The sequence below is a fragment of the Aulonocara sp. 'chitande type north' Nkhata Bay genome, linkage group LG5, assembly GCF_057382095.1.
Source record: "Aulonocara sp. 'chitande type north' Nkhata Bay isolate Kocher_YH1m ecotype deep benthic linkage group LG5, A_spYH_male_GT1.1, whole genome shotgun sequence".
In the NCBI taxonomy this organism is placed as follows: Eukaryota; Metazoa; Chordata; class Actinopteri; order Cichliformes; family Cichlidae; genus Aulonocara; species Aulonocara sp. 'chitande type north' Nkhata Bay.
This window is the reverse complement of record NC_141348.1, coordinates 46,975,752-47,000,833: the sequence shown is the minus strand read 5'-3', so window position 1 is coordinate 47,000,833 and position 25,082 is coordinate 46,975,752. Positions and strand designations below refer to the sequence as shown.

The following is a 25,082-nucleotide window of genomic DNA, read 5'->3' as shown; positions in this document are numbered from 1 at the left end:
CAGCAGGGCTGAACGGAGGTAGCACGGTTTCAGGGCTTTCCCGTGTGAAAAACAGCTGCACTTTCCTGCTTTACAAACCGATCTACCAGCGGAAACCAAACAGCAAGCCTGCAAAAGGTAGGCTTTTGTATTAGCGTTATGAAGGCACAGCCTGCTTCCTGCAGAGCCTCATTCATTCTTCCGATGTCGGTAATATATTCTTCCTGTCCAGTTTTAACGATCGCACGCAAATGTCTCACTGGCATCAATTCATACTGCAGCTGCTTTGCAATGCAGATGTTCCCCAAATATCGGCACAAAGAGTCATGAAGCCTGACACATTTAAAACGGTAAATACAGTCAGAGAATATTTGCTGCGATGTTAGTCTGACGTAGAACCACCAGGTGGCGCTGTGTCTCGGTCATTTAACCAAGTTGCTTCATCGTCTGTATCACCAGTTCAGCGGGCACATTGGCAAGTCTTTATTTCAGCCTAATGAAATCGATAAACATTGACTTGGAGTGGGGGAGTCCACAGAGAGGCCGGTGTAGGGTTTCTCCTGTAAAGGGACTTAAGAAGTCGACGCCCACACTCCATCATTCTATGTATTTCCTCTGAAGCCCCGATGTTATTCGTCAAAATACACAACTTGTATTTTATGGAAGACTACGAGGGATTTTTTTTAAGTGTCTCGGAGAAACGGAGCTCAACTCGGAGAGATTTAAAGGATATGAGACAAACAGAAAACAAAGAAAAACAAACGTCGTGCTCACCTCCAAATCATTAAACTGCCATACTGTTAATAGAACTTAAGCACTCACAATTGCATATATAATACTATTTTATATGCTGTTAAACTACTTAGTATAAAATGGCAATAAGAAAAAATGGACGCGCTTCTGTCAATGGCTTTCCACTGCATATGTGGACATCACCAGCAATAAAGCACTGGGACACACAGGAACCTGCTCAGTAGGGGATTTATATTTATTTGTATACGTATTTTTATTCGTACATAACATCACATATATAGCTGGATATAAAGCCAAACCTCACAAAAGAAGAAATGAATTTAAAAACACCTTTCCCATAACAGGAACAAAATATCTTAGATGATACAGTCTGTCGGATTCAATAGAAAGATCAAATATACATCTAGTAGTCCATGAATACCTTAAAAAAACATTATATGGAACAATATACGTCAGTTTACTAGAGGTCCTTGGAACCCATCCACTACATATAATAATCGTAAAAAACAGGACGACAACAATTCCTCATTTAATCCTCCAGGATACACTGTTATATATCCAATGGGCTTCCCTTTGATGATTTCCCTTCCCTGTCAACAACTCTTTTCAACAGCCCAACCACCATTCCCCGTAACCACTGACCCTCCAGCTAACTGAAAATGTCTGGCTGTAGGGGACCTCTCATCATTTTTTCTGATGTAATTCTTGTGTTCAGAAATGTTAGCTATCAACTCCTTCTTATTGTTCATAACAAAATTCAGAAGGGAGCTTTATTAAATATTCTATATGTGTGGTACTAAAAGTGAATGAATGAAAGAACGGGATTAATTAAGAAGTCATGCCTATCAGTCTGTTTTGAAAGTGGGAAAAAAAACAGTCCGATCCTTTATGTTCTCATTTCAGGGAAAAGCACAGTGATCAAAAGGTTAAATGAGTGTATTTCTGGGATCAGAAAAATGTATAGAAATAAATTTTTGGCATTTACCATCCTGTGCCAAGGAGACATTCAGCTGTTTCAGTATAAATGGAAAAATAAAACGTCCAATTGTCCGTTCATCCATAGTCATAGGGCAAAAGGCAGGGTAAACCCTGGGAGGGATATCACAAGGCTAAACATTTGCAATGAATTTAGTTATTTTGTTGTGTTTTTGTTTTGTTTTTGCCTGTGAACATTTAAGCATAGTCTTATTTCTGTCCATGCTGCCAGGTCTACTGAGTGTATTTGGTGCATTATTGCTTTTGGATTTTGTAGCCTCTAAACAGTACCACGGACAGCTCACTCCTGACCTAACTCCATCATAGTTTTATGGGACTCCTTTTTTCAGTTAAATTAGTGATTCTTAATACAGCTAATGTGTGAGTTGGTCAAGTAGGTAATTACCATAACCCATGTACCTGTGTATTTGGTGACTGCTGCATTATCATGCTGAAAAATGGAAAAACTTTCCATCTGAAGAAGAGTTTTATAGGTCTGCCACTTCTTTATTGTCCTATTCAGGCTCCTCAAATTTTTTGAGAACGCACTGCACCTCATGATGTGATACACCAGGTTTTCTGTCACATCGCATAAGAGTGCTTTGGGAATCATCTTGTTGTTGCAAAAATATGATTTCATGCCTGTCAAATGGCAAAGGGTGGAGTGCCCACTTTGGGTCGGGATGAGTTCCTGCCCCAAGTGGAGGAGTTCAAGTATCTCGGGGTCTTGTTCGCAAGTAATGGGAGAAGGGAGCCGGAGATCGACAGACGGATTGGCGCTGCGGCCGCAGCTGCACCGGTCCGTCGTGGTGAAGAGGGAGCTGGGTGTAAAAACGAGGATCTCAATTTACCGGTAGATCTACGTCCCTACCCTCACCTATGGCCACGAGCTGTGGGTAGTGACCGAAAGAACGAGATTGCAGATACAAGCGGCCGAAATGAGCTTCCTCCGAAGGGTGGCTGGCCTCTCCCTTAGAGATAGGGTGAGAAGTTCAGCCATCCGGGAGGGACTCAGAGTAGAGCCGCTGCTCCTCCACATCAAAAGGAGCCAGCTGAGATGGTTCAGGCATCTGACAAGGATGCCTCCTGGGTGAGGTGTTCCAGGCATGTCCCACCGGGAGGAGGCACCGGGGCAGACCCAGGACACGCTGGAGAGATTATATCTCTCGGCTGGCCTGGGAACGCCTTGGTGTTCCCCCGGATAAGCCATAGGAGGTGGCTGAGGAGAGGAAGGTCTGGGCTTCTCTGCTTAAGCTGCTGCCCCCGCGACCCGGCCCCAGATAAGGCGGAAAAAGATGGATGGATAGATGGATGCCTGTCAAAAGTGTAATCTTTCTATAGTGTCATATTTGACTAAAGAAAGGGGAACAAATTCTGTCTTTGTTACAGGCTGCAAGTAACCGAGTGCCTAATAATACAATTTAAAATTGGTTCTTTGCTAAGTTTTCTGTTATGTGTAGATAAAACAGTGGTTCATCTTACGTGCATTTTTATGCTTTAGTGATTTGTATTATGGGATTTAACAAACAAGCAAGCAAAAACTTGAAAATGGTCAAGGACAAGGACTGGATTGAAAATGAGTGAAAAAGCAGACAATGTCCATCCAAAGAAAAACTTTGAAAAGCGTCAGGAAGGCTGAAAACTATTGATCAAGATCGCTTTTAAAAAATACAAACAAGTGTGGTGCAAAATGCAAAATATAAGAGAAAGTATACATGTAAAATATAAAGAAAGACTTTTTCATAGTGCTGTACTTTGTAGCAAAATTAATATTAATGGATTAAAAAATACTTTTGCAAGAACTCCTTTTTTGGCAAAATGTAATGGGTTCCAAAGTTATTCTTTCAGAATAACTTGTTTCCAATCAACATGGCAAGAACACGCAGAAGATGAGTTATTTTGTTATATTATATTATAGTTATTATATTTCTAACGTAAAGCAATCGAGAAGAAACAGTAACTATTGAGGACAGACAATTAAAGCAGATGTGGGTTTTTTTCATTGTTACCAATGCCAAAATCACAGCAAATCTCTGAAAGGAAATTTTAAATCAAAAAGAGAAAATCCAGTTTCTTGACTTGTGCATGGGGCACAGCTGCCTCTACCTGTTCCCAGAAAAGAAATGAGTCATGGTCACAAAAAACTCAAATAAACAAGATTAAGTTTTTTTTTTTTCTTACCCAGCCTCGTTATACTGCTGACCACCCAGCTTTACTGTTCCCCATTGGCTTGTCTCAAACCATGAGTTACAGTTGTGGGTGGTGACCCAGAAAACGTCACAGTGCCTGTGATCTGCTGCTTCCTGCTTTACATGCTGCATTGATGGGAAATGAACCTGCTTTGGCTTTCCTTAAAAGGAAGACCAAAGCAGCTTTCAATCAAAGGACCATTATTTGCTATTGGACAAGTGGACGTCACATCCAGCAGTGCTACAGCACTGCAGTGGCTGTTGTGATCGGTAGAAAATCTGATGTTTTGCTTGGTTTGTTAAAAAGTGAACATAAGAGAAAAGGGGTGTGGTGAAAACATTTATATAACGTATACGTTATGCTTTAAACTACACGTCTCATTACCGACTAAAGCTGTGGATTAAAGTTAATCCAAACAACCTAATGTTGATTGTATTCAAGATTAAAAACACAATATTAAATTATTCATATTTAATATTTCAATATTAATTTATTAGTGTATAAATTCAGATTCATATGTATGTTAGGATTCAGGTTGTGCACTGAGAAAATATGTATCTGTTTAATATTGCTTCTTATGTGTTATTGTCCAGCATCCTAAGAGACAAAGTTCATTAACATAAGCTTCATATAATGAGATACAAACTAACTCCCCTGCAGCCAAAAAGAGAGGGAAAAAAACACCTCAAAAATAAAACAGCATAAAATCATCAACATAATTATTAACAGTCCCCCTTTAACAGCTGGTGAGCTGCTAAACTCCCAAGGGTATTTGGGAAGTGTAGTTAATCCAATGATAATCTTGAGCATGGTTTACACATATTATCGCTTTAATTGCTACGTGTGCTGTGCAATTATACCGTCAACAATTACATGGCTATAGTTTACTTGCCTGTCTGAGCAGTTAGTTCCCCGTAATAGATGCCCTTTATCAACACATGCAAGTAGAGCCAACAAAACGTATACTAATGGATTTTCCAGCACATAATGAAATAATTATATGGTCAGAAATAGCGAGATAACGCTGATCCATTATATAAATTAGCAAAGGAAGTCAGGATAAAAGAGGAGATGCTAAGATAAGAAGATACTGACAATTGAAGGTGACGATAGCTAACGAAGGTGTGTGTATGTGTGCATACACGTGTGTCCATCCATTAGAATGCAGAGTGCGTTCTCCAGTGTGAGTCACCCTCCCATCCACCCACCCACCTCACACCACCAGCAGCAGCATCTAACTGCAGTCACCACCCAGAATTACGCCTCTGACTTCACACTGGCCAACTGAGGATTCTGTTTCTACGGCAACATGCTCCAGATTCCTCCCCCTCTCATCTCCAGCAGCCCTCCCTCCAATCTTTTAACCCCCCCTACCCCACCCTTCCCAGCACAGACCATGTGACTTTCAGGAAGGCTTCTCCAACCTCCCCTTTATTGTTATTAACCCTCTCCTGACTGGGCCGCTGCCAGAGGCTCTCAGCAGCATGCTGGCTGGCTGCCTTCTCGCTTCGCAGAGGTTTCAAAGGGAAATCAGACACATCTCTAATCTCCCTTGGAGATCAAAGCATTGCTTGATCTAAATGTTGGATTAGCATATTTTAAAACATAACTATGTTTCCTTAGTTGTGCAAGACACCTCCTAAACCTATTTACAATAGTGGTCTCTGAATTTAAAGAATCTATACTGTGTATTTACATGACTGTTAATAATGACCATGGATAACTTGGCTATCTATGTGAAAGGATGTGTTTGTGACAGATCCTTCTATGCTGTTCTTGTTTTCAAATCCACTGTACGCCATCTGACCAGCATCAAACAGCAACGTAACACCTAACTAGTGAGCATAGTCATGCATGAAGCTGCTAAATGGCCAGGGATTTCACACAGAGTTGGTGGAGACCAACGACGGAACGAAAAGGCAGCGAATAGCAGACTGAGATGAATCCAGTGACCACGTGACTCTAACATGAACATCAGTGATGCTCTGTTGCAACAAGTGCAGGTTTTTTTTTGTTTGTTTTGGGGTTGTGGGTTTCCAAGTCAAAATGTTCAACTTTTAGTGTAGATGGAATTGGAGTTTGAAAGCTAGCTGAGATTTAAAGAGGAGTCGGAGAGTAATAAGATTATAAAGACACCTGAGTTGCTGCTTCAGTAAGAACTTACCTTGAATGGTTGCTTACCACTGCTCTGAATATTTTTATGTTGTATTGTAAGTATAGCTATTGTCTTGAGCCACCCCTCATTTTTTTATATTTTGCTAGGAAAAGTTGCAGCAATTTATTGAAACGTGCAAACATAAATGCGAATACGGTATTTAAGTCAAAAACATAGTCTGCACAATTCTAATAAGCTGAAGAGTGAATATTTGGTATGAGCACTGTTATTCTTTAACACACCCTGAACTCTCTTATGAAGCTTCCTGGAGGACATTTAAAACTCTTCTTTGGATGTTTCTGCCTTTTGTTTCACTCCTTTGTCAAGATGATTCTACACTTTCAATATCGTCGAGGTCAGGACTCTGGGGAGGCCAGTCCATGACCGATAGTGTTACATTGTGTTTTTCTGTCCAGGTATGCTTTTCATATGCATTGGCAGGGTGTTTGGAATCATTGTCATTGCTGTAAAATGTAACTGTTGTCAATCAGATGCATTGCAGATGATACTGCATTGTGGATAAAAATCTAATGTTACATTTCTGTGTTCATAATTTGATCTCCCCAACACCACTGACTAAAATGAAGCCCAAACCATGAGTGTCTCCACTGTGTTTTACAGATGACTGTAGACACTCACAGCTGGAAGTCTCACCTGACCGCATTCCTTCTTATTTTCAGTCCAGTTCTTGTGTAATTTGGCCTGTTGCTCAAGAGCAACAAAGCCCGATATCTTGGAAGCAAAACATAAAGAAACTAGTGGTGGCTCAAGACGTATGCACAGTATTGTAGATGATAGTTAGGAAGATTTTTTTTTTTTAATGACACAGCAGCATTTAGTTGTTGTAAAGCTTGCGTACACTGGAAGCAATTCTCTCCACTTATCGTTTTGAAGCATAGGCTGGTTATTTGCAGACATTCCAGGCTCCAGTTGCCTAGGTAACCCCCTAATGTATTTACTACCAAGTCATATGTCAGTCATTGGTATCCAGCACTATCCAGAAAAATGGATCTTAGGTCCCGCCCACTTGGCTTCATCGTCGGTAATTTTGCCCTCAGTCACAAAATAACCACCGGTGATGGTAGCACAGCGACGTAGCAAGTGAATGACTTACTACGTCACCGTGAATCACTTCCAGTGTGGATGCAGCCTGATGGTTATACGTATATTTTATTTATATCTGTAATTTATATTTTATATTGTGATTTTTATCTGTATCATGATTTTACTGGAAAGCACTTTGGTGTACTTCGGATGCCTTTTCTCAAAAATAAGCATTGTAAAACCTCAAAAAGAAACTTTACCTGCCTCTGAAAGGTCAATAAAGGATTAATAATCAATTTATTAGTATGACAGTGGCTATTTAGACACTCCAAGTAGACCTGCAGTTTAAAATTAAGTATAGTATGGGGAAATTTGTGATTTGGGCCAAAAATGTTACCAACTGTTGTGAGGTCTTGAAATATGAACAGTATATAAAGATTAAATATGCCAAATTTTGTGAAAAGGGATCTGTCACAATGTTAAACCTGAAGGAAATCACCTGAATCACCAACTTAGCTTAACTTCATCGAGCCTTACGACTAATTTCAGATTTGTTTTGGTTCATTCTGGTAATTCTCACAGTATCGTTCAGCAGACAGTGAATTTTCAGTCAGACTGGTGACAAATAGAAAACAGTCACAGCTGGTGAAACGTCTTGTGGCATGTAGTTATAAGAGATCAAAAATGTGCAATAAGACATTAATGGTGTTCATTGTTTACTGGATGTGTAAACAACTGCTTGCTTGTCGCACATTAGTTTCCACTGTTTTTGTTCCCTCTCTAAGGATGTTGCACAATGGTGGGTGAGTTTTATAAAAGGTATCAAACACACATCCTTTAGAGTTTTGAAATGGAAAGAGGAGCCACGGCATCCGGCAGTGATCTCACCTGAATATTGCCTCATTGGCACAACTGTCTCCTCGGCATCCCATTAGGAGACACGTTGGGTTGTATGTGTGTGTGTTTGTGTGCATGTGTCTGAGCACGCGCATGTGTGAATGGATGGACTTCATGAATGAAAGCTGGGTTTTTTTTGTTTTTTTTCCCGAGCTGCAGACAGGAGGTGAGATCATCTTGTTGGGATGGAGACTCCCCCCACCCACTTGCAACACCCTCCCATCGCACATCAATGCCGGTTGGTGCCAATCTTAATGAATCCCATCGACATACAATATGGATGAAGCAAACAGTACTGACAACCTGATTAATGAAAGTGCTGTCCAATATCAGCCTCCCCCAACAAACGGGAAGAAGTCACTCCGCAGTGCACATTGGCACAGGTGCACAAAAATGCAGACACACATCTTTCTTCAGTCATTAGAAAACTCCAAAAATGTCTGCCGCTCTGCTGTTGGCTTCCAGTCAACACGATGATGAAGCAAAGTGAAAATCATCTTTGCTTCTTATGTTCAACTTTGCCTTCAGCAGCAGAGTTGAGTGAGCTTTAATGATGAGCCACCTATTCAGCTACGTGTGAGTGAAAGTGACAATGAGTAACACAAGGGCCTCTCGATGAGGATCCATAAATAGCCTTTCAAGTAAGCCAGAAGCAACCCTCCCCCTCATTCTCTAGTCTACATCCCGCCACACACACACACGTATACCCTACCACCTTCCTGCTAACCGGACTTGGACAATCTGTGTCCACTTGGCACGAGGCCTCAAAAAACATACTGTATATTCAGCAGCAGAGCCGTGCATGCGCACGTGCACACACATGACATTCCTCTTGACATTCTTCACTGCAGGAGTCTGTTAATTCCCTCCTACAGATTATGATACATGTTGCCAAACAATGCTGCATTTTTACATCAGCTTTTTGGATGGACGCCACAGTACCTCTGTAGTCCAACTGCTCTTTAGAAGTTTGATTTTCGTTTTAATATATATATGCAGAAAGAGTTTACGTTCTGGAGGTGTAATTTGCCAGGCAATCTGAATTCCAAATCTATTGTGTAATTATTTTAAAAGTAAATGGGATCCCCATCGAGTATCGTTCTTAAAAGCTGTCACTGTGCAGGCTGACGGCTTGTATCTAAAACACGCGATACCCTTCAGCGTTACTTCTGTTCTTGTTTCTGGTGGAGTTACCTCAACAGGAGCTGAAGCTGCGTTGGTGGACATCAGAGGCAGCAGCGTTAATCCTTAGAGGCCTGAACATCACTGACGAGAGGCCTTCCTGCAACTACAAGGTCCACTGAATAAATCATGAAGAAAGTTTTAACGCAAAAAGATTGAAATAGAGGAAAAAAACAGAGTGTGCTTCTCTATTCAGACCGCCTTAAGACACAGTGAGAAGAGGATTGTAGATGGGGATGGCATAAAATAGCAAGACTGATTAAAGCTACTGAGTTTTCCTTGCAAAGCCCACAGTTTCTCCTTCATGTGATATTAAAACCCAAATGAAACATTCATAAACTACTTTTTGGCAAGGGTGTTTTGAATGTTCATTTGGGAGAGTAAGCTATGAGATAATGCTCCTTCACATTTGAAAATGAAAAGCATTAAAAATTACTATCAAAATAAAGTAATTAAATATTTAGAAGTACTGAAAAGGATAATTTAGTCTCTCACAGAGTCTGACTGTGTTAGTTATTAAATTGTTAATAGGCCCAGTATTAGTTTGCTATTGCTCTTGGTCCCCTTTGATGGACAGAATTATAAAAGAACTCTTGTTTTCAGTCTACTTCTTTATTACAAATCTTATTTCAAGCTTTAAAAAAAATGAAAACGTGTCTTGTTTTCACTTGGCGAGGATTCGGGTAGCACAGAATGACTCAAAGATGAATAAATGAAAACAGAAGCAATCAGTTTCTCCTTGCTCAGATTTCATGAGGGGCATCAAACTGAGCTGGCACAGTGATCTTTTTTTCATCGTGACTTCATACAGCATTCATTAGTAGGAGGAGAAAGTGGAGAATACTCGTGTTTGTGAGTGGTTTTCAGGTCTCTCCGTGGATTGTCTATGCGCTAGCTAGGATTTCCCTACTGTGTACAAGCGGCACAATGAGGTCATCGTTATGGATTTAAGCCCAGCACGGGCTTAATCTGGGAGATAAGGGCTGGATTTGGATTTACCACTCAAAAGGGTCATGTAGCTACAACCATTTACACTCTCAGTAAAGACAAAGCTCACCCACAGCATCCTCAGCTGTTTCACGACCCTTTATGCTTTTTAGCTGGAGGTTCTCCACTGTTTACACAAATTATTCATCTTGCAGCATTTCTCTAAATGTCGGCAGTTTTAAGTTGTAATGTTGTTGTTCAGTGTCAATATTCCCATGAAATGGCTTGACAAAATCCTGAAACATCCTGGGAAAAAATGGATTGGATATGGTTAAAATGTTGCAAGTGTTACTTCTTTATTTTTGGTACTGTTAAAAACAAAAAGTCTGAAAATCCGATCTGATTGCAAGTTTAAAGGAAGCCCTCTGAACAATAGGTAGCGGAGACACTCTGTTTTTGTGAAATAATATAAAAAGTTTGTCCTCATCAGAGTTTCTCCTTTCTGTACTTTTAATAGTCTAGTTTTGTTTAAAATGTATTTGCATTTGTTGCATCCTGGATCTTGTTTGTATGATAGTTGGGGTGTTGGAGAACCATGTGTGCCCTGTACGCTGCAAGGCCTTGAAAATACCTTGAATAATAACTTTATTTAAGGTGAAGGCAGTTATCTGCTGGTGGCGTGGTTCCTCAAACAGAGCTGAGCTTTGTGTTAGAAAAAATGACAGTTGTTTAAATTAGTTTGATATTTTATTTCATTCAGGTTAATTATGGTCGCTTAGGGAAACAAATGACGCTGGGGGACAGTCCCATTTAGGTTCTGCATGTGCTGTCCTGTCTCACAGAAATGGGTCAGGAGAGATTGGAGATGATGATGATATAATTTTTTTTTTTTAAACAAACAAAAAAAACGTCCTTCCTTCGTGTCCCTTTTGTGGCAGACGGAGTCTGCAGATTATCCATCAATTACTCTGCGCTCTGTTCAGAGGGCGTTAATAGGTTTTGAGGGGATTTAAATGGTGCTGTCCAGTCAAATGCTGCATGCTTTGAGAATGACATCATTTTGGTCACCTCACATGCCGGCTGACCCTCCTCCCTGCTCTAAGAGTAGCCTCACTCGAGCCCGTGTACCTGCGGTTGTCCCGTCTCTCACCGGACTGCACTCGTCACTCCAGATTTCTCCTCTGATAGGAGGGCATCAGCGCTCCCTCCCTCCCACACAGCCTCGCTTCGCTCTCTCCATCGCTCGTGTTTACTACAGCCTGGGAGAGACGGTCGTATAAATTGCCTGGGAGTGCGCATATCGCAGCATCCTCAGAGGGGAATTGAAAAGGGGGAGGAGGTGTAGGATCAAGAAAACAACCCAAACAAGGAAAAATATCTGCGTTTTCTATCGTTTCAAATTAACGCAGGAGAAAAACAGACCTCCACAGAGCCCTGCGATTGGAAACCCGCGCTGGATGTAGAGAAGGCTGAGCGCGGATGCTCGATACACGGACAGGAGGACAAGGGAGAAAATCAGAAAGGACCAATAAATCCTAGAGAGGAATAATCTTTTGCAGTCATCAGCGATGGACTCCAGTTATCGGCATTGAGGTAGGAATCGTCAAATTGGCTTCTTCCAGTCGAGTTGTTAGGCAGGTAAGCATGAGGAGAAGCGGGTGGTCTTTGCATAAAATAACACGTTACTTCTTTTATTTTTTTCCCCAATTTAAAGTGCCATCGTGCGTTTGAGTGTAACTTCAGTGCTGTCAGTGATGCTCCACTGGCGCTCCGGGTCGTAACCGCAGGAGGTGCCAGGAGAGGCAATGATGCGCCTCCGATACATCCACAATGCGCTGGCCTGTAACAGACCGTAGCTGCTCCTGCGGCTCCCGCAGCTGACACCTCGAAATAAAGAAAGTGAGAAACGGAGCAGGACTATTAGGAGGCAGGATCAGTCGGATGTGACTGATGTGTACACCAGATGTGTCTTAGTGGTTGAGTTTCTCTTAGTGCATCACATAATAATGAGGGTGGTTTTTCCAGACTTGGGGGTTTGTTGTTAGTTTCTTGGATAATGAAATCTCCAGGCTGACTCTGCCTTGTTTCAGAGTCTCTGATTAATCTGAGGACAGGGAATTATGGATGTTTATATGCATCTTGGGTAAGTCGGCTAATAGCTCATTCATCAGACATCAGCACTTTACTTCTAGTGGGAGTGTCACAGTGGGATGGTTGATGTAGTCTAATGGTAATTCACTCAATTTCCCTCAAATTGACCTCCAAATTGACTGATGTAGAAATGCATGAAGTGCATCTCATAATGACTGAAATGGAAATTGATGAGCTCCAAGTTCGGGGTTTTAACAAAAGTATCCTGTTTTCTTATTGTGCAAGTTTATTGTCCCATCTACTCCAAAACTGTGCTCTGCATTGCTGTGACTGTTCCTCATATTCTGCTGGTTCTTTATCAAGAACTTGAACATGATGATGATAGTACTACGAACATTTTGACTTGTGTTCTTGTTTTACCGAGCATGTAAATCCTGTTGTTGCTTGTCCATCAAAGGAGTGGTTTACTTCAAGAGGCTCTGGTGAGAAATAATGCATTTTTCTTCTCCATTGAGTGTGCAGATGCTGCTGCCCTTGGAAAAATGTACAGCTTTCACGAACCCTGCAGAATTTGCTCATTATTTTGTAATCTTATCCATTTTAATGTCACTCGAGTAAGATGTGAATAAACAGCTGTCTCACCATTAGGACTACAGAGCAGCAGTGAGTTAATCCTGCCGAACTAAAAGCAATGCAACGCTAAGCATGTAATACTCTGTATCAGTGTGATACCTAACAGTGTCAGTTTATTCTAAGAACGGGGGGTTGGTCTCTTTATTTTCTGTGCCCTCCACTGAAGGCTTAGCTATTATGCTGCAGACAGGATGTTCTTTTATCTCATAACCATTTTTCACATTTTAGTGTTTTATATCTACCGACTGGCATCTACCCAGTTGATGTCAGTCTCCCGACTACAGGGTACATGTGGACTGACACCTGTCACCTCCACTTGTACTAGCCAAATTATGAGAGAGCTTGTTTTCTGTGTTTGTAAGAAATGCAGAAAACGATTATTGTCTGTGGATTTTTGTATCTATATATTTTTATTCTGATCTTGAACTCCATCTTTTCCTTTGGTATCTGTGGAGGAAGTCAAAACCTTTAAAATGCAGTTTGGTGATATTGATGAGAGGCTCAGGAAGATGTGCTTTGTCTGCCTATCAGACTTAGACTACAGACTTGTGTTGCACATATGACGTCATAGTAGCCAAAGCTTCTTTTTTTTCTTTTACTTAAAATGGAGCTAAAGATGACTACGCTCTCCTGCAAAATCAGCCACTACTGACAACTTTCAGAAAGAGTTCATTTAATCTTGATTTCACTCATATTATTTTATTTAAATTCCCTTCTTTCCCTCTTTTCCAGTTTTCTTCAGTTATTCTGATGACCACAGTCACTCATGGCCCTCATGCATGAACCTCGCGCCCCATCGCCCTCTCTTTCTGGCTTCAACACACCCCTCTCCGATCCTCCGTCTTTTCGCCGCCTCGATGCCGAAACACCCTGCACGCCAGAAATGGACTTGACCCCAACCCAGTGCGTTCTTCGCAACGTCCTCTCCATAGACACCGGAGGTGCTGTGGAACCCGGGGGTGGAGGAAGAGAGGGGCACACTACTGGACACAACCAGACACCCTGCGAGGAACAACAGGAGCACTTTGCCAACAGTGTCCTGAAACTCCATGAACACGATGGCGGTCCTGGAAGGACGGAGGGAGAGGGACCGGATATGGACAGCAGTGCGGTCAGGAGCCAGGCGAATGACGCCAGGTTACAGTGCCAGTCTACAGGAGGGGGAGGAGGGTTTTTGGAGGGGTTGTTTGGGTGTCTGCGGCCTGTCTGGACAATGATCGGCAAAGCCTACTCCACAGAGCACAAGCATGACCTGGACGGTGAGTCGAACCATCAGATTTATTTCAGTGTAAATGACTGAACACAAATATGCCTGAATTCTCACTTTTGCTTTTGCAATAAAAAAACAACCCTCAATTAAATTTAATGATAAGCTTTGATATGCTAATTAATTGATCTTATCCCCCAGTTTAATTACATTAAACAGACAGTAGGTAAATGACTCCCGCAAAGGCCACGTTGTAAACAAACCCCTTCCTGACATGAACGAGCTGCAGCCAGCGAGGGAGACTCTATCAGAGCTGTAAAGGGCTTATTTTCCCCTGATATTTCCCCCCCCATCCTTTTTCCTGCTCGTGCCCACCACCCACTACCACCCCCACAGTGAAACTAGCTCCCTGTGACGCTGTGTTGTTTATGTGTGCAGCCACTACAATAGCGCAGGGCTCCCCTGAGACCCCTCTGCCAAATCTGCCTCATGAATTATGCATGGCCATGCTCTGACCCTGCGCCTCTCATCTCTATTAACACAAACCTGACACACGCATGAGGATGAACGCGTGCACACATAAACACGTCCGCAAATAGAAACATTTCATATCTGCTGCTGACATAAACGCATAAAGTCATATAAGGTGCCAAAAACAAAAGTTGATGAAATAAATAGAGCATCAGACATCAGGCACCAAGGTGGCAGCTTTACACTTCTCCTCATCTTTATTGCCTTCTGATGTTTTATCATCCATTTGACTTCCACGTATCCCCTCTCCTCCCCTCCTTTTTCCATCCCTCATTGTCTCCCTTCCTCTCCTTTTCATCCCGTGCTGTTATCACTCCCAGCCCATCTGCACCTCGCTGTTCCCCTCCTCTCTGCGCCATCACAGGGAGTCTCACACACACCAATAAGAGCAAAACGGATATTATAAAAGTGAAATAAATGGGCCTTTTGTAACCAAATCCTCAGCCACTATATAACAACACCGACTCTTTTTTCAGTATTGACTGGAACTAACAATATATATCTGTAAAAAGCTGGTCCTCTATTGATTCTGAAGGACTGAAGGTATCTGGTAATGCGCTAAATTGTCCCCTCTTTTTTTTTTGTTTCAAATGAAACAAAGACACACGGAGATTCTGGTTTATCAGATGTGGCTTCATGTCTTTATTGAGGAAAATTTGAGGGGCTCATTAGAGACTGAGCCCACAATCAATCACCGGCATTAATCATTCATTTCATCCTTATTAATATGATAAATGTGTCTGAAGCTTCTTTCCCCGGGTTAAAAACAGCAGCAGGGTAGGCTGTCTATCTTCTCTCTATTAACAGTCTGTCTTCAGCCACATGGACCCCTGCTGACCGGTGGGGAATCCCCCTCCCATCTTTTCTCTTTGCACACAGACACACACACACGAGTGCTATCCAACCACCTCCCGTTCACCATACATCCACATTCAGACTCTGAAATTCCCTCCCTCTTCCAGCCCCCTCCCGAGCGCTGGACCCCTGTTTTGCGTCAGCCCCACAATGGCACTAAGGAGGATTTAAGAGGCTGAGAGAGAATTAACCGCAGGAGATTAGAGCTTTATGTCTGTCTGCCTGCACACCCCAGGCTTAGGTTAAGGTGAGGTTCAACAGCAGAACAAGATATCAACTGGGGATTCCGTTTTGAGATTTTACTCTAACGGGTTTAGCCTTTCGTTGCAGCACGCCAGCGACTGTAATGATGCTGGATGTTTCACGTGTTAGCAGGTTTGGGTTTATACTCTGTCTTTTTGGTGTTTTATGTTTGCTGTACTTACACACAGCAGTGTAAACACTGATGTTTAGCAAATGTCATGTTTACCACATATATCGCTTAGTAAGGATGCTAAAAACACACAAACCAGACAAAAAGTGGGGGGATCCCCAGTGTTTCGAGGATGTGTCACCTTGAAAACTTGTAGCAATGTCTCAGCGACCCACTTTGAACCACAAAGAGAAGTTGTCAGGGAATCATTAAGGTCCCTATTACTCATTCATTAGAGAGAATACATATCAGTTTAAAAGCTGCTGAGATTTTAAAGTATATTAGACAAACGACACAAGGGGCCTAATCTGTGTCACATCAAATGTCCCATAGTCTGGTAGCCAGGCTGACTTTTCAACATCACCAAACAAAGACCTGCAGCTACTTTCAAGCATCATTTTGCAGCAGAGTTTCATCATTCAGCATGACAAAACATGTCAGTAGACATTAGTGAAACCATTCCTTTCTTCTATATGCGCTTTTTTTTTCTGGCTTCAGAGGAGTGGGAAGTCCCATTCGAGGAGATATCGGACCTGCAGTGGGTGGGCAGCGGAGCCCAGGGCGCCGTCTTCCTCGGTAGATTGCACGGCCAGGAAGTGGCTGTGAAGAAAGTGCGGAACATCAAAGAGACAGACATCAAGCACCTGCGGAAGCTCAAACATCCCAACATCATCACCTTCAAGTAAGCAGATGTGATCACTTGGCTTAGGTGGAAATAGAGAGGCTATCAATAATGGTTTCAGTCATTTTGAATAGGAAGAATGTTCTTTGATGGAATAAGATGAACATTTGGGCACTTAAGCTTTCATTTGTCTACATTTGTAACGGCAAACATTGCAAATTCAAACATAACCTTTCTTTACTCTGTCAGAGGTATCTGTACCCAGGCTCCTTGTTATTGTATCATCATGGAGTACTGCGCCCAGGGACAGCTGTACGAGGTGCTGAGAGCAGGGAGGAAGATCACGCCATCCCTGCTCATGGACTGGGCCATGGGCATCGCTGGAGGCATGAACTATCTTCACCTCCACAAAATCATCCACAGAGACCTCAAATCACCCAAGTGAGCTTTTTCTTTTTCTTTTTCTTTTTATATATACATCTAATTTTAATTTTTTTTAATTTACGTTTTAGTGCATTATAGAAACAGTGGAAGGGTGAAGAAGCAATGAAAGAGATGCAGTGACTTCTAGATTAAAAGAAAAATAACAGAAGTGGGTCTTTCTCCATTCTGTTTGTTTTAAATAACCCACAAATGTTAATGCTTTACCCTTTGAAAACCTACTAGGAGAGGTTTTTGTCATATTTCAGACTTCTTATAAATCAAAATACTGGGTTTGCATCAAAAGTTAGTGAGGCTGGTCTCTGCCTTGCAACTACCCTTGGAAAAGCCCAGAAAGTATTCTAATGGTTGTTAAATGTCTTTAATGCTGTATAAGAGTACAAGGAGCTGGTCACATGTTGTCTTTGTGGGGGAAAAAGTTCAGATTTGTGATGCTTATATCCCAAACCACAGCTTCAGAACCACTACTTTAGTTAATTGCAATTAACAGCTATGATCATTTGTATGATTTGTGAGGAAATTAATGTGAAAGTCCCCAAATGCCTCACCACTGGTCAGGGTTTGACAAAACATGAAGTGCTAATGTGTTTTATTACTGACTGTTTAAACCTGATGGATGGGATGTTTCATTCCAGCATACTGATCACCTATGACGATGCAGTGAAGATCTCTGACTTTGGCACATCTAAGGAGCTCAATGACAAGAGCACTAAGATGTCCTTTGCTGGCACTGTAGCCTGGATGGCCCCCGAGGTCATACGTAATGAACCGGTCTCGGAGAAGGTGGATATTTGGTGAGTGTCATAACTCCTCTGAACTGTCCCTTTGCATTATTGAAATTTTACCATAAGAGTTTTCTTATCTGTCACCAAATCAACACAGAATCTCATTAGTTGCCGTCTACTACGGTGCAGAGTGAAGGATCCTGTTCCCAGCCAATCTTTTCAGCATTACAATATCTCATTACATGAAATTCTATAGGGTCTCTGCTATTTCTGATGGGTTGCCCTCTTATGAGCACTGATATTTTTTTTTCCCCCCTCCACACTCTCTGCCTCTCTTTTTCTCCTATACTGTATTCCTCCACCAGTCTTCCTCTGTGTCCTGAAAGAAACGCTAGCTAATTTAATAATTGATTTGCCAGATGCTGCAGTGCTCAGGAGAGGCTGGAATAACCTTCCGAGCCTATGGATGCTTTGGCCCAGAGCCAGCAGTGCATTAGCAGAGAAGTGAAAATAGGATTAAAAAGCTTTTGATGTAGAAGCAAAGCAAAACATGGGTGTGTACTGCACAGTTTTGTTTAAATATATGTAAATCGCTTAGCAGTACTGTTTCTGACAGGAGTGCCGGAGGAGGAGAGGCTGTTGTTAAGGATTTACATGTGTTGTACATATTTGATTTAGTTATGACATACATTTCCTGAATGTTTTTAACGTTCTTCACGAGTCGAGAGAAAAAGACTTCCACAAATAATTTCTAAGCCAAGGGGAAAATACATGCAGTGCCTTGGGATCATCAGTACATATTCTCCTTTAATATAAAAAATCGTGAACATGGAGATGGAAGGACTCATTTTGAAACACAACATCATAAACCAACCTAACCTTATGTTAAGGTGCTGTTGGCACCTTGGATATTGTACACGGTCTCCATCGCAACCCAGAGAATCACCAGCAACAGACTTTCCTTAGTTACCGTCCCCACGGGTGCGCTCTCTTCTTCTTCTAGTGCTAAACTGAAACAGTGAAGCGTAATGGAACAAGTGTTATTATGGCTCTTATCGGCTGTATTTCTTGAATCGTTAAAATGATTAGCGAATATTGTTTCTTCCAGAATTAATTAAAATATCCCATAAAACATTAGAAAAATTAGAGCTGGTTCACATGATCCACAACTTCCTACATAATCCTTATTTATAAGCCAGAGTTGAAATGGTAATGTTGAGGACTGCCACTTTTAATGACATCATAGATGACATAGGAGCAGAAAAAACATCAATACTCTGTCATTTCTTTAAAAGTAGTCGTCAGAAACGTTTCTCCAGATGTCTTGAATGTCATTCAAAGCTCTTCTTTCTGCCTTTTTCTGCCTTTCTATGCTGTATTTTTTTTATTTATGACAGAATCTTTCAATAAATCTCTTTCAATAAATTCCCATTTTCCTTCCTCCTGCTGCTTGCTAGATATTTTATCTTTCATGGCCAGTTCTCTTCAAACCTTAGAGACGATTGTGTGAGAAAATCCAGTAGATCTGCAGCTTCTGAAATCTATGAGTACTTCCCTAAATGCACCGAGTTTCTTCCATGTGATTGGCTGGTTATATATTCAGTATATAAGGGGAATTATAGGTTCGCTTTAAGTTTAAGTCATCAAAGACTCCCTATAAGGCACTGGAGCTTTTGCTTGTGGTATCCATCAGAAACAGCTGCTGGAATAGCTCAGAAAGCAAGATTTCCTTCTCACAGGAAGTTAAAAGTGTGACATTTCTGTGAGGCTGCCTTTTATCTGCCAACTTCACATCTTTATCCAAATGTCTGGAGGAAAGAAACATGGCTCGTATCTCTGCAGGTCATTTGGTGTTGTGCTGTGGGAGATGTTGACAGGAGAGGTGCCGTACAAGGATGTGGACTCCTCCGCTATCATCTGGGGAGTGGGCAACAACAGTCTGCAGCTGCCCGTGCCCGACAGCTGTCCAGAGAGCTTCAAACTGCTGCTGAGGCAATGCTGGTGAGCAGACGTGAAGGGAGACGAAATTGGAGGGAAGAAAAAAGATAAAATCGTTGAGAGGAAAGATGCTTTAAGAAGGTGGAAAGAATAAATGTCACACACAGAGGGGGACGCTAATAAAGCCATGATTTAAACTGTTCACAGGAACTGCAAGCCCAGAAATAGACCTTCGTTTCGACAGATTCTCCTGCATCTGGACATTGCCTCAGCGGATATATTGTCAACCCCACAAGAAACTTACTTTAAGTCTCAGGTAAGCTTCTTTTGCCCTTTTTATAGTTTCATTATTCTCTTCAGACAATCTGACCTGAATGGAAGATGCTCACATGCTTTCTTACGTTTCTTTTTAGCTTCTCTCTCTTCTCTCTCAGTGCACTCACAGGTGTATTGTTATAAGATTGACCCAAGGAAATATGAACCAGACCACAGAGACGGGCCTTTTTGTTAAGCATTATTTTTCAGAGCCAGTTTACACAACGTTGGGGTCACCCAGTAAAATTCAGACCTTGTAGCTTATTTTTAAACCAAATAAATATTGAGAATATGAGCTCTGTATGTCTGTTCGAACATCAGCCAGCATCACTAACAGTCATTTGTGGCATTTGTTCCCATTGTGCTGCGTAACTACAGCCAGAGCAGGCAGCTGCACACATGGGAGCACTAATAATACCTGTCCTCTCATTCACAACATATTATTGTGAGTTCCTCAGTCTCTGACCGTAGATCAGGACTCGCATGTAACAGGGAATAAAGAAAACATTTTACTGTCTTCGTGATATCACAGTGTAATTCAGTAGCACCGGGTGTCTGCCTCTGAGTGCGCGTGGAGACGCAAGGATACGACAAACATATTCGACCTCTGCAAACGAAACTGGATGAAGGAGAATCACAGATGTATAATTGTGTGGAAGATATGTTGTTGCTCAGCCATGCGGATCCATTTATAACTCAAGCATGTATAATTATGAGACACGCTTGTGCACACAGACTCACAAAATAAATAAGATTTTCTGTCCCTTTTTAGAGTAATCCACTGCTTCTCCCTCTGGTTATATCTCATGGTGCAAAACATAAACCTCTTTCATTTTCTCCACTTATCCTTGATCCTTTATTTCTCCCTGTCCCCCTTCCCCCCCCTGCAGCCCTCTGCAGTTTCTCCCCTCTCTGCCCCATAATGGATTTTTCTTGTGACGTTAGAAAGAAGTATTTGCTGCTGGAGTGTATTGATTGGTTTAATGGTAGGGAGCTGAGAGCAAGGAGAGAGAGGAGAAAGAGGGGGACTGGAGACAGGAGACTGCAGAGAGTCCATTAGCTTAATAAGAAGAGCATCCTTTATGCACAGATATACACACACATGCACGTGCATGTACACACACACTCATAAATCTGACTTCCCTTCTCCTTTGATATGACAGGTATCAGATAACAGCTGTCATCCTGCACTGTGTACAAAAAAAAAGTGTGTACTGCATTTTTTTGTGGTGGGGGGGGGTTTGGGGTTTTTTGCCTTTCATGTCAATTCTTGTTCAGTTTTGCTCCATCAGTACTGATTATCATCTGATAGCCTAATGGATTTTGTCTCAGTGATATATACACGAGTCGCTGTGCAAATTATGAGGGTTTTTTGGTAGAAGATCAAGGTTGGGTTTACTCATAGCATTGAAATCATTTTTCATTAAGCTCATTTTCATGACTCATAAACTTGAGTCATATAAATTATCTCAGTGACAAACAGGAACTGTTTCATCTTCCAAGTGTGCAAATCTAATAAATGCAACAGTTAAAAAAAACAGAAAGAAAGGAAAAAAATGTGAATGTGCAATGAAGCATGTTTGATCACCCCACTGTTCTACTACAGGCTGCTGACCTCTGGTGACTTTATTAATAAAGGTGGCTCTGGGTTTTTGAATGTCTGTACATGCATGTATATTTTAAATTTAATAGCAAGTGCAGCATTTTATCAGGTTGACAAGGATGTTTTTCTACCTGATGTTATAAACTGTTCATTTGCACTTGCACTCGTTCTGATGGATATGTGGTGTTTTGTGTGTTCTGCCAGGCGGAGTGGAGAGATGAGGTGAGACATCATTTTGAGAAGATTAAGTCCGAGGGCACGTGTCTTCACCGGCTGGACGAGGAGCTGATAAAACGGCGCAGGGAAGAACTGAGGTAAGATATACCTCAGTAAGATTGATATTATCATCTGTATTAGTTTATATTTGGCAGTGTAGCTCTGGGCTTCAACTTCACCGTTTTTCGTGTAAACACATGGAAAGCTGGAGGCAGACAGAGCAGTAGGAACTGAACAGAGTGAACTTTACTGACTGCAGATATGCCTTTAATTCAGAAACAACAGGAAAAGCAAGAGCTGGGGTACAGGTGGGTTGTAAAGTGGCTTGCAGATGCTTAACAAGTGAGAATACACCCTCTATGATATTTGCCAACTGAATGTGGAGACGGGTATTAGCTGATTTGGGACTGTGGCTGAACTAATGCTATAGTGGATTTATGTGAACATCACAGCCTGTATTAAAGTGGAAGTGATATTGAAAGCAGCAAAGGTTGATTAATGGAAAACAGAATGTAAATCCAAAATGTAGAGCAAATAATCAGTTTCTATATACTAGGTGTAGTAGGTAAGTATCAGTATTGCCTATTTATAGCCTTCCCCTACTTTCTTCCCCTCGCAGACATGCACTGGACATCCGAGAACACTACGAGAGGAAGCTGGAGAGAGCCAATAACCTCTACATGGAACTGAATGCTATCATGCTGCAGCTGGAGATCAAAGAGAAGGAGCTGCTTAAGTATGAAGACAAACTTAAATTTTTCTTTTTGCAGACTACAGGGTGTATCAGAAAAAATCCTCTGATGTCAAAACGCCATATTTTTTAAAGTAGAGGGCACAGACTGAATATAAAGTAATTATATATAAAGAAATTGATGGCTTCACTTATTAAAATACCCTAAAAGCTTTTTAATACATCAGCATCGGTGAAGTAAATAAAAGACGGAAAAGTGAATCTGAAATGTGACATAAGTGGCCATTACATATATAGTCATACGAGGCTATTGCATGTCATAGGCCGCTCTCTTATGCTCAGTGACATCCATTAAAGGGGTATTGACTTTGTGTTTAAACATTAGGAGGGAGCAGTCACTGGACAAGAAGTACCCAGGCTGCTTCAAGCACCACAGTACCAGACAGTCAGCCTCCTCCAATTCCATGGAGAAGCTCATGAAGAAACGTAATGTACCTCAGAAACTGCCCTCGCACAGCAAGAGGTGAGGCGACAAGGAAGATGTCTCGTCCTGTAGTTTATATAGCAATAATTTGCTAATAACATTCGTCTGTGTTTGTCCTTTCCAGGCCAGACTTACTAAAGTCAGAGGTCATCCTCCCTAAGCTGGACTCATCCATGACCCAGGTCACAATCCCCAACAAGGGCTCTACCTCCCCCGGTCGCTCACGCCGAGGAAAACCTCGCTACAGAAAGGCTGGAAAAGGCAGCAGTGGCGACCTGGCTCAGCTGAAAGCCACTCTGTCCTCGTCTTTAGCAATGATCAATGCAACCTCGTCTGTTCCCAGCAAGCACCGTCTAGACCCCAGCGCAGCCCTCAGGGGCTTACAGCATGACCTTCTACTCAAAAAGATGTCCTCCTCCAGCCCCGATCTTATTTCTACCACTCTGGAGGTCGAGGGCAGGAGGAAAGGCCAGGTGAGATCAGGGCTGGACAGAGCGGGCAGTCAGAGCGCCTCAGCTGGGCTGGAAGAGAGCAGAAGGACTGATGGGCCAGAGCGGGGCCCTGATGTGGGTGTAGGCGGGGATGACTTGGCAGAAACGCCTCCACGCAGTGATACACCGAGCGAAGACGCGGCATCTATTCCTTTTTCCAGTAGCCCTGACTCCCCTTGTGGCAGAGGAGCAGCGGCGGGCAGGGCGTCCGCACTCGGGAACACTCGTGTCACCCACGAAGGTGAGGAGAAGGAGGAAGGGACGGTGATTACACGCTCGCCCAGAAGTCAACGGCTTACGCCTTCAGCACTGCTCTACAGGGCAGCAGTCACACGCAGTCAGGTGAGAATTTAATACAGCTTGTATGTCAACATATTTCTGTCTGAAGCTCGGAGCCATAAATCTCAACCTAAATAGCACAGACGTACACCAACATATATCAGTATTTCTGTCCATATTGTATCAAAGGGCTCTTTAATCTATTCAGAATTATAATTATAGGAGTTCACCTTTCGCGGTCTTGCTGTTTTCGCTGATTTTTTTTTCTCTTGTGCACTTTTGGATGCTTTTTTTTTTTTTTTTACAGCGCATTGTATTCTGCATCCTGATTGTCCATTGTCAATCTCGTGCCATGCCTCCTGTACAGGATGCGTTCAGCTTGTCAAATTTACATAAATCTTTGCTTGCTAGCAGTGTGACTCTGAAGTGCTGCACTGTATGTTTGTAAGTTTTCTTCCCAACGAACACAACAATCTCAACAAGAGAGAAAAGTGTGAAAATGTTTATGCCTGTCTGAGAAAAGTTTATAAAGTGTGTCGTGAGGGGTTTTACAGCCTTAAAACATCTATAATTGTAAAAATATAAAGTTGGCTACTTCGTGGATTTCACTTATCGCGTGTTATTTTAAGAACGTAACTCCCACGATAAACAAGGGACCACTGTGTAGTATTTTCTGATTTACTGAGTGATGAAAAGAGATGCGTTTGAATACCGAAAACTTGAATTTATGTACATGAACACTACATCAGGAAAAAACTTGAGGTTTCACATTAATATCTGTTGGTTTAAATTTCTTCTCTATTCAGCTACAGTGTCTCCCCTTACTTTGCTCAATATACAGTCACCGGACACTTTATTAGGTACCTCTTTCTAGTCTTGGATTAGGTTTCTTTGTCCTTTGCAATACATTCAATAATGTGTTGTAAACACTGATCAGAGATTTGGTCCATATTGACATGATAGCATCACAATTACTGCAGGTTTATCGGTTGCACATCCCAAATCCCCCCTTTCACCGCCTATTAGATTGAGATCTGGTGACTGTGAAGCCCATTTGAGTACAGTAAAACTCATTGTTATGTCTAAAAAACCAGTTTGAGATGATTTGAGCTTTGTGACATGGTGCGTAAGCTTGCCATCAGCCATCAGAGGATGTGGTCATGATCAGGAACAATACTCGGGTATGCTGTGGGTTTGAAACGATGTTCAGTTGGTACAAGGGGTCCAATATGTGCCCAGAAAATATCTCCCACCCCATCCTGCTTTTGCTTGATCAGTAAACATGGGATGAATCCAAGCTTTCATGTTGTTTACACTAAATTCTGACATTACCATCCAAATATTGCAGCAGAAATTGAGGCGTGGGAGCATTTTTTTTCAATCTTCTATTTTCCATTTTTGGTGAATGTGTGCAAATCACAGCCTCGGTTTCCTGATCTCAGTGGA

General features: G+C 41.9%; 1 protein-coding gene across 2 annotated transcripts in view; it reads left to right on the top strand.

The window, feature by feature from the left end:
- The window catches only part of LOC147331525 (mitogen-activated protein kinase kinase kinase 12-like), a 28,218-nt gene continuing 3,136 nt past the window's right edge, over window positions 1-25,082 (top strand). The window contains exons 1-11 of one of the 2 annotated variants that reach the window (XM_086293930.1): window positions 1-117; window positions 13,559-14,085; window positions 16,330-16,513; window positions 16,703-16,894; window positions 17,530-17,688; window positions 19,462-19,620; window positions 19,765-19,873; window positions 21,680-21,789; window positions 22,311-22,427; window positions 22,768-22,905; window positions 22,991-23,699. In XM_086293930.1, the coding sequence (XP_086150056.1) occupies window positions 13,593-14,085; window positions 16,330-16,513; window positions 16,703-16,894; window positions 17,530-17,688; window positions 19,462-19,620; window positions 19,765-19,873; window positions 21,680-21,789; window positions 22,311-22,427; window positions 22,768-22,905; window positions 22,991-23,699 (2,370 nt within the window). In that variant the 5' untranslated portion in view covers window positions 1-117; window positions 13,559-13,592. Of the gene's footprint in view, window positions 118-11,563; window positions 11,696-13,558; window positions 14,086-16,329; window positions 16,514-16,702; window positions 16,895-17,529; window positions 17,689-19,461; window positions 19,621-19,764; window positions 19,874-21,679; window positions 21,790-22,310; window positions 22,428-22,767; window positions 22,906-22,990; window positions 23,700-25,082 lie in introns of those variants that run through there. The other variant, XM_086293929.1, reaches the window with a different exon arrangement.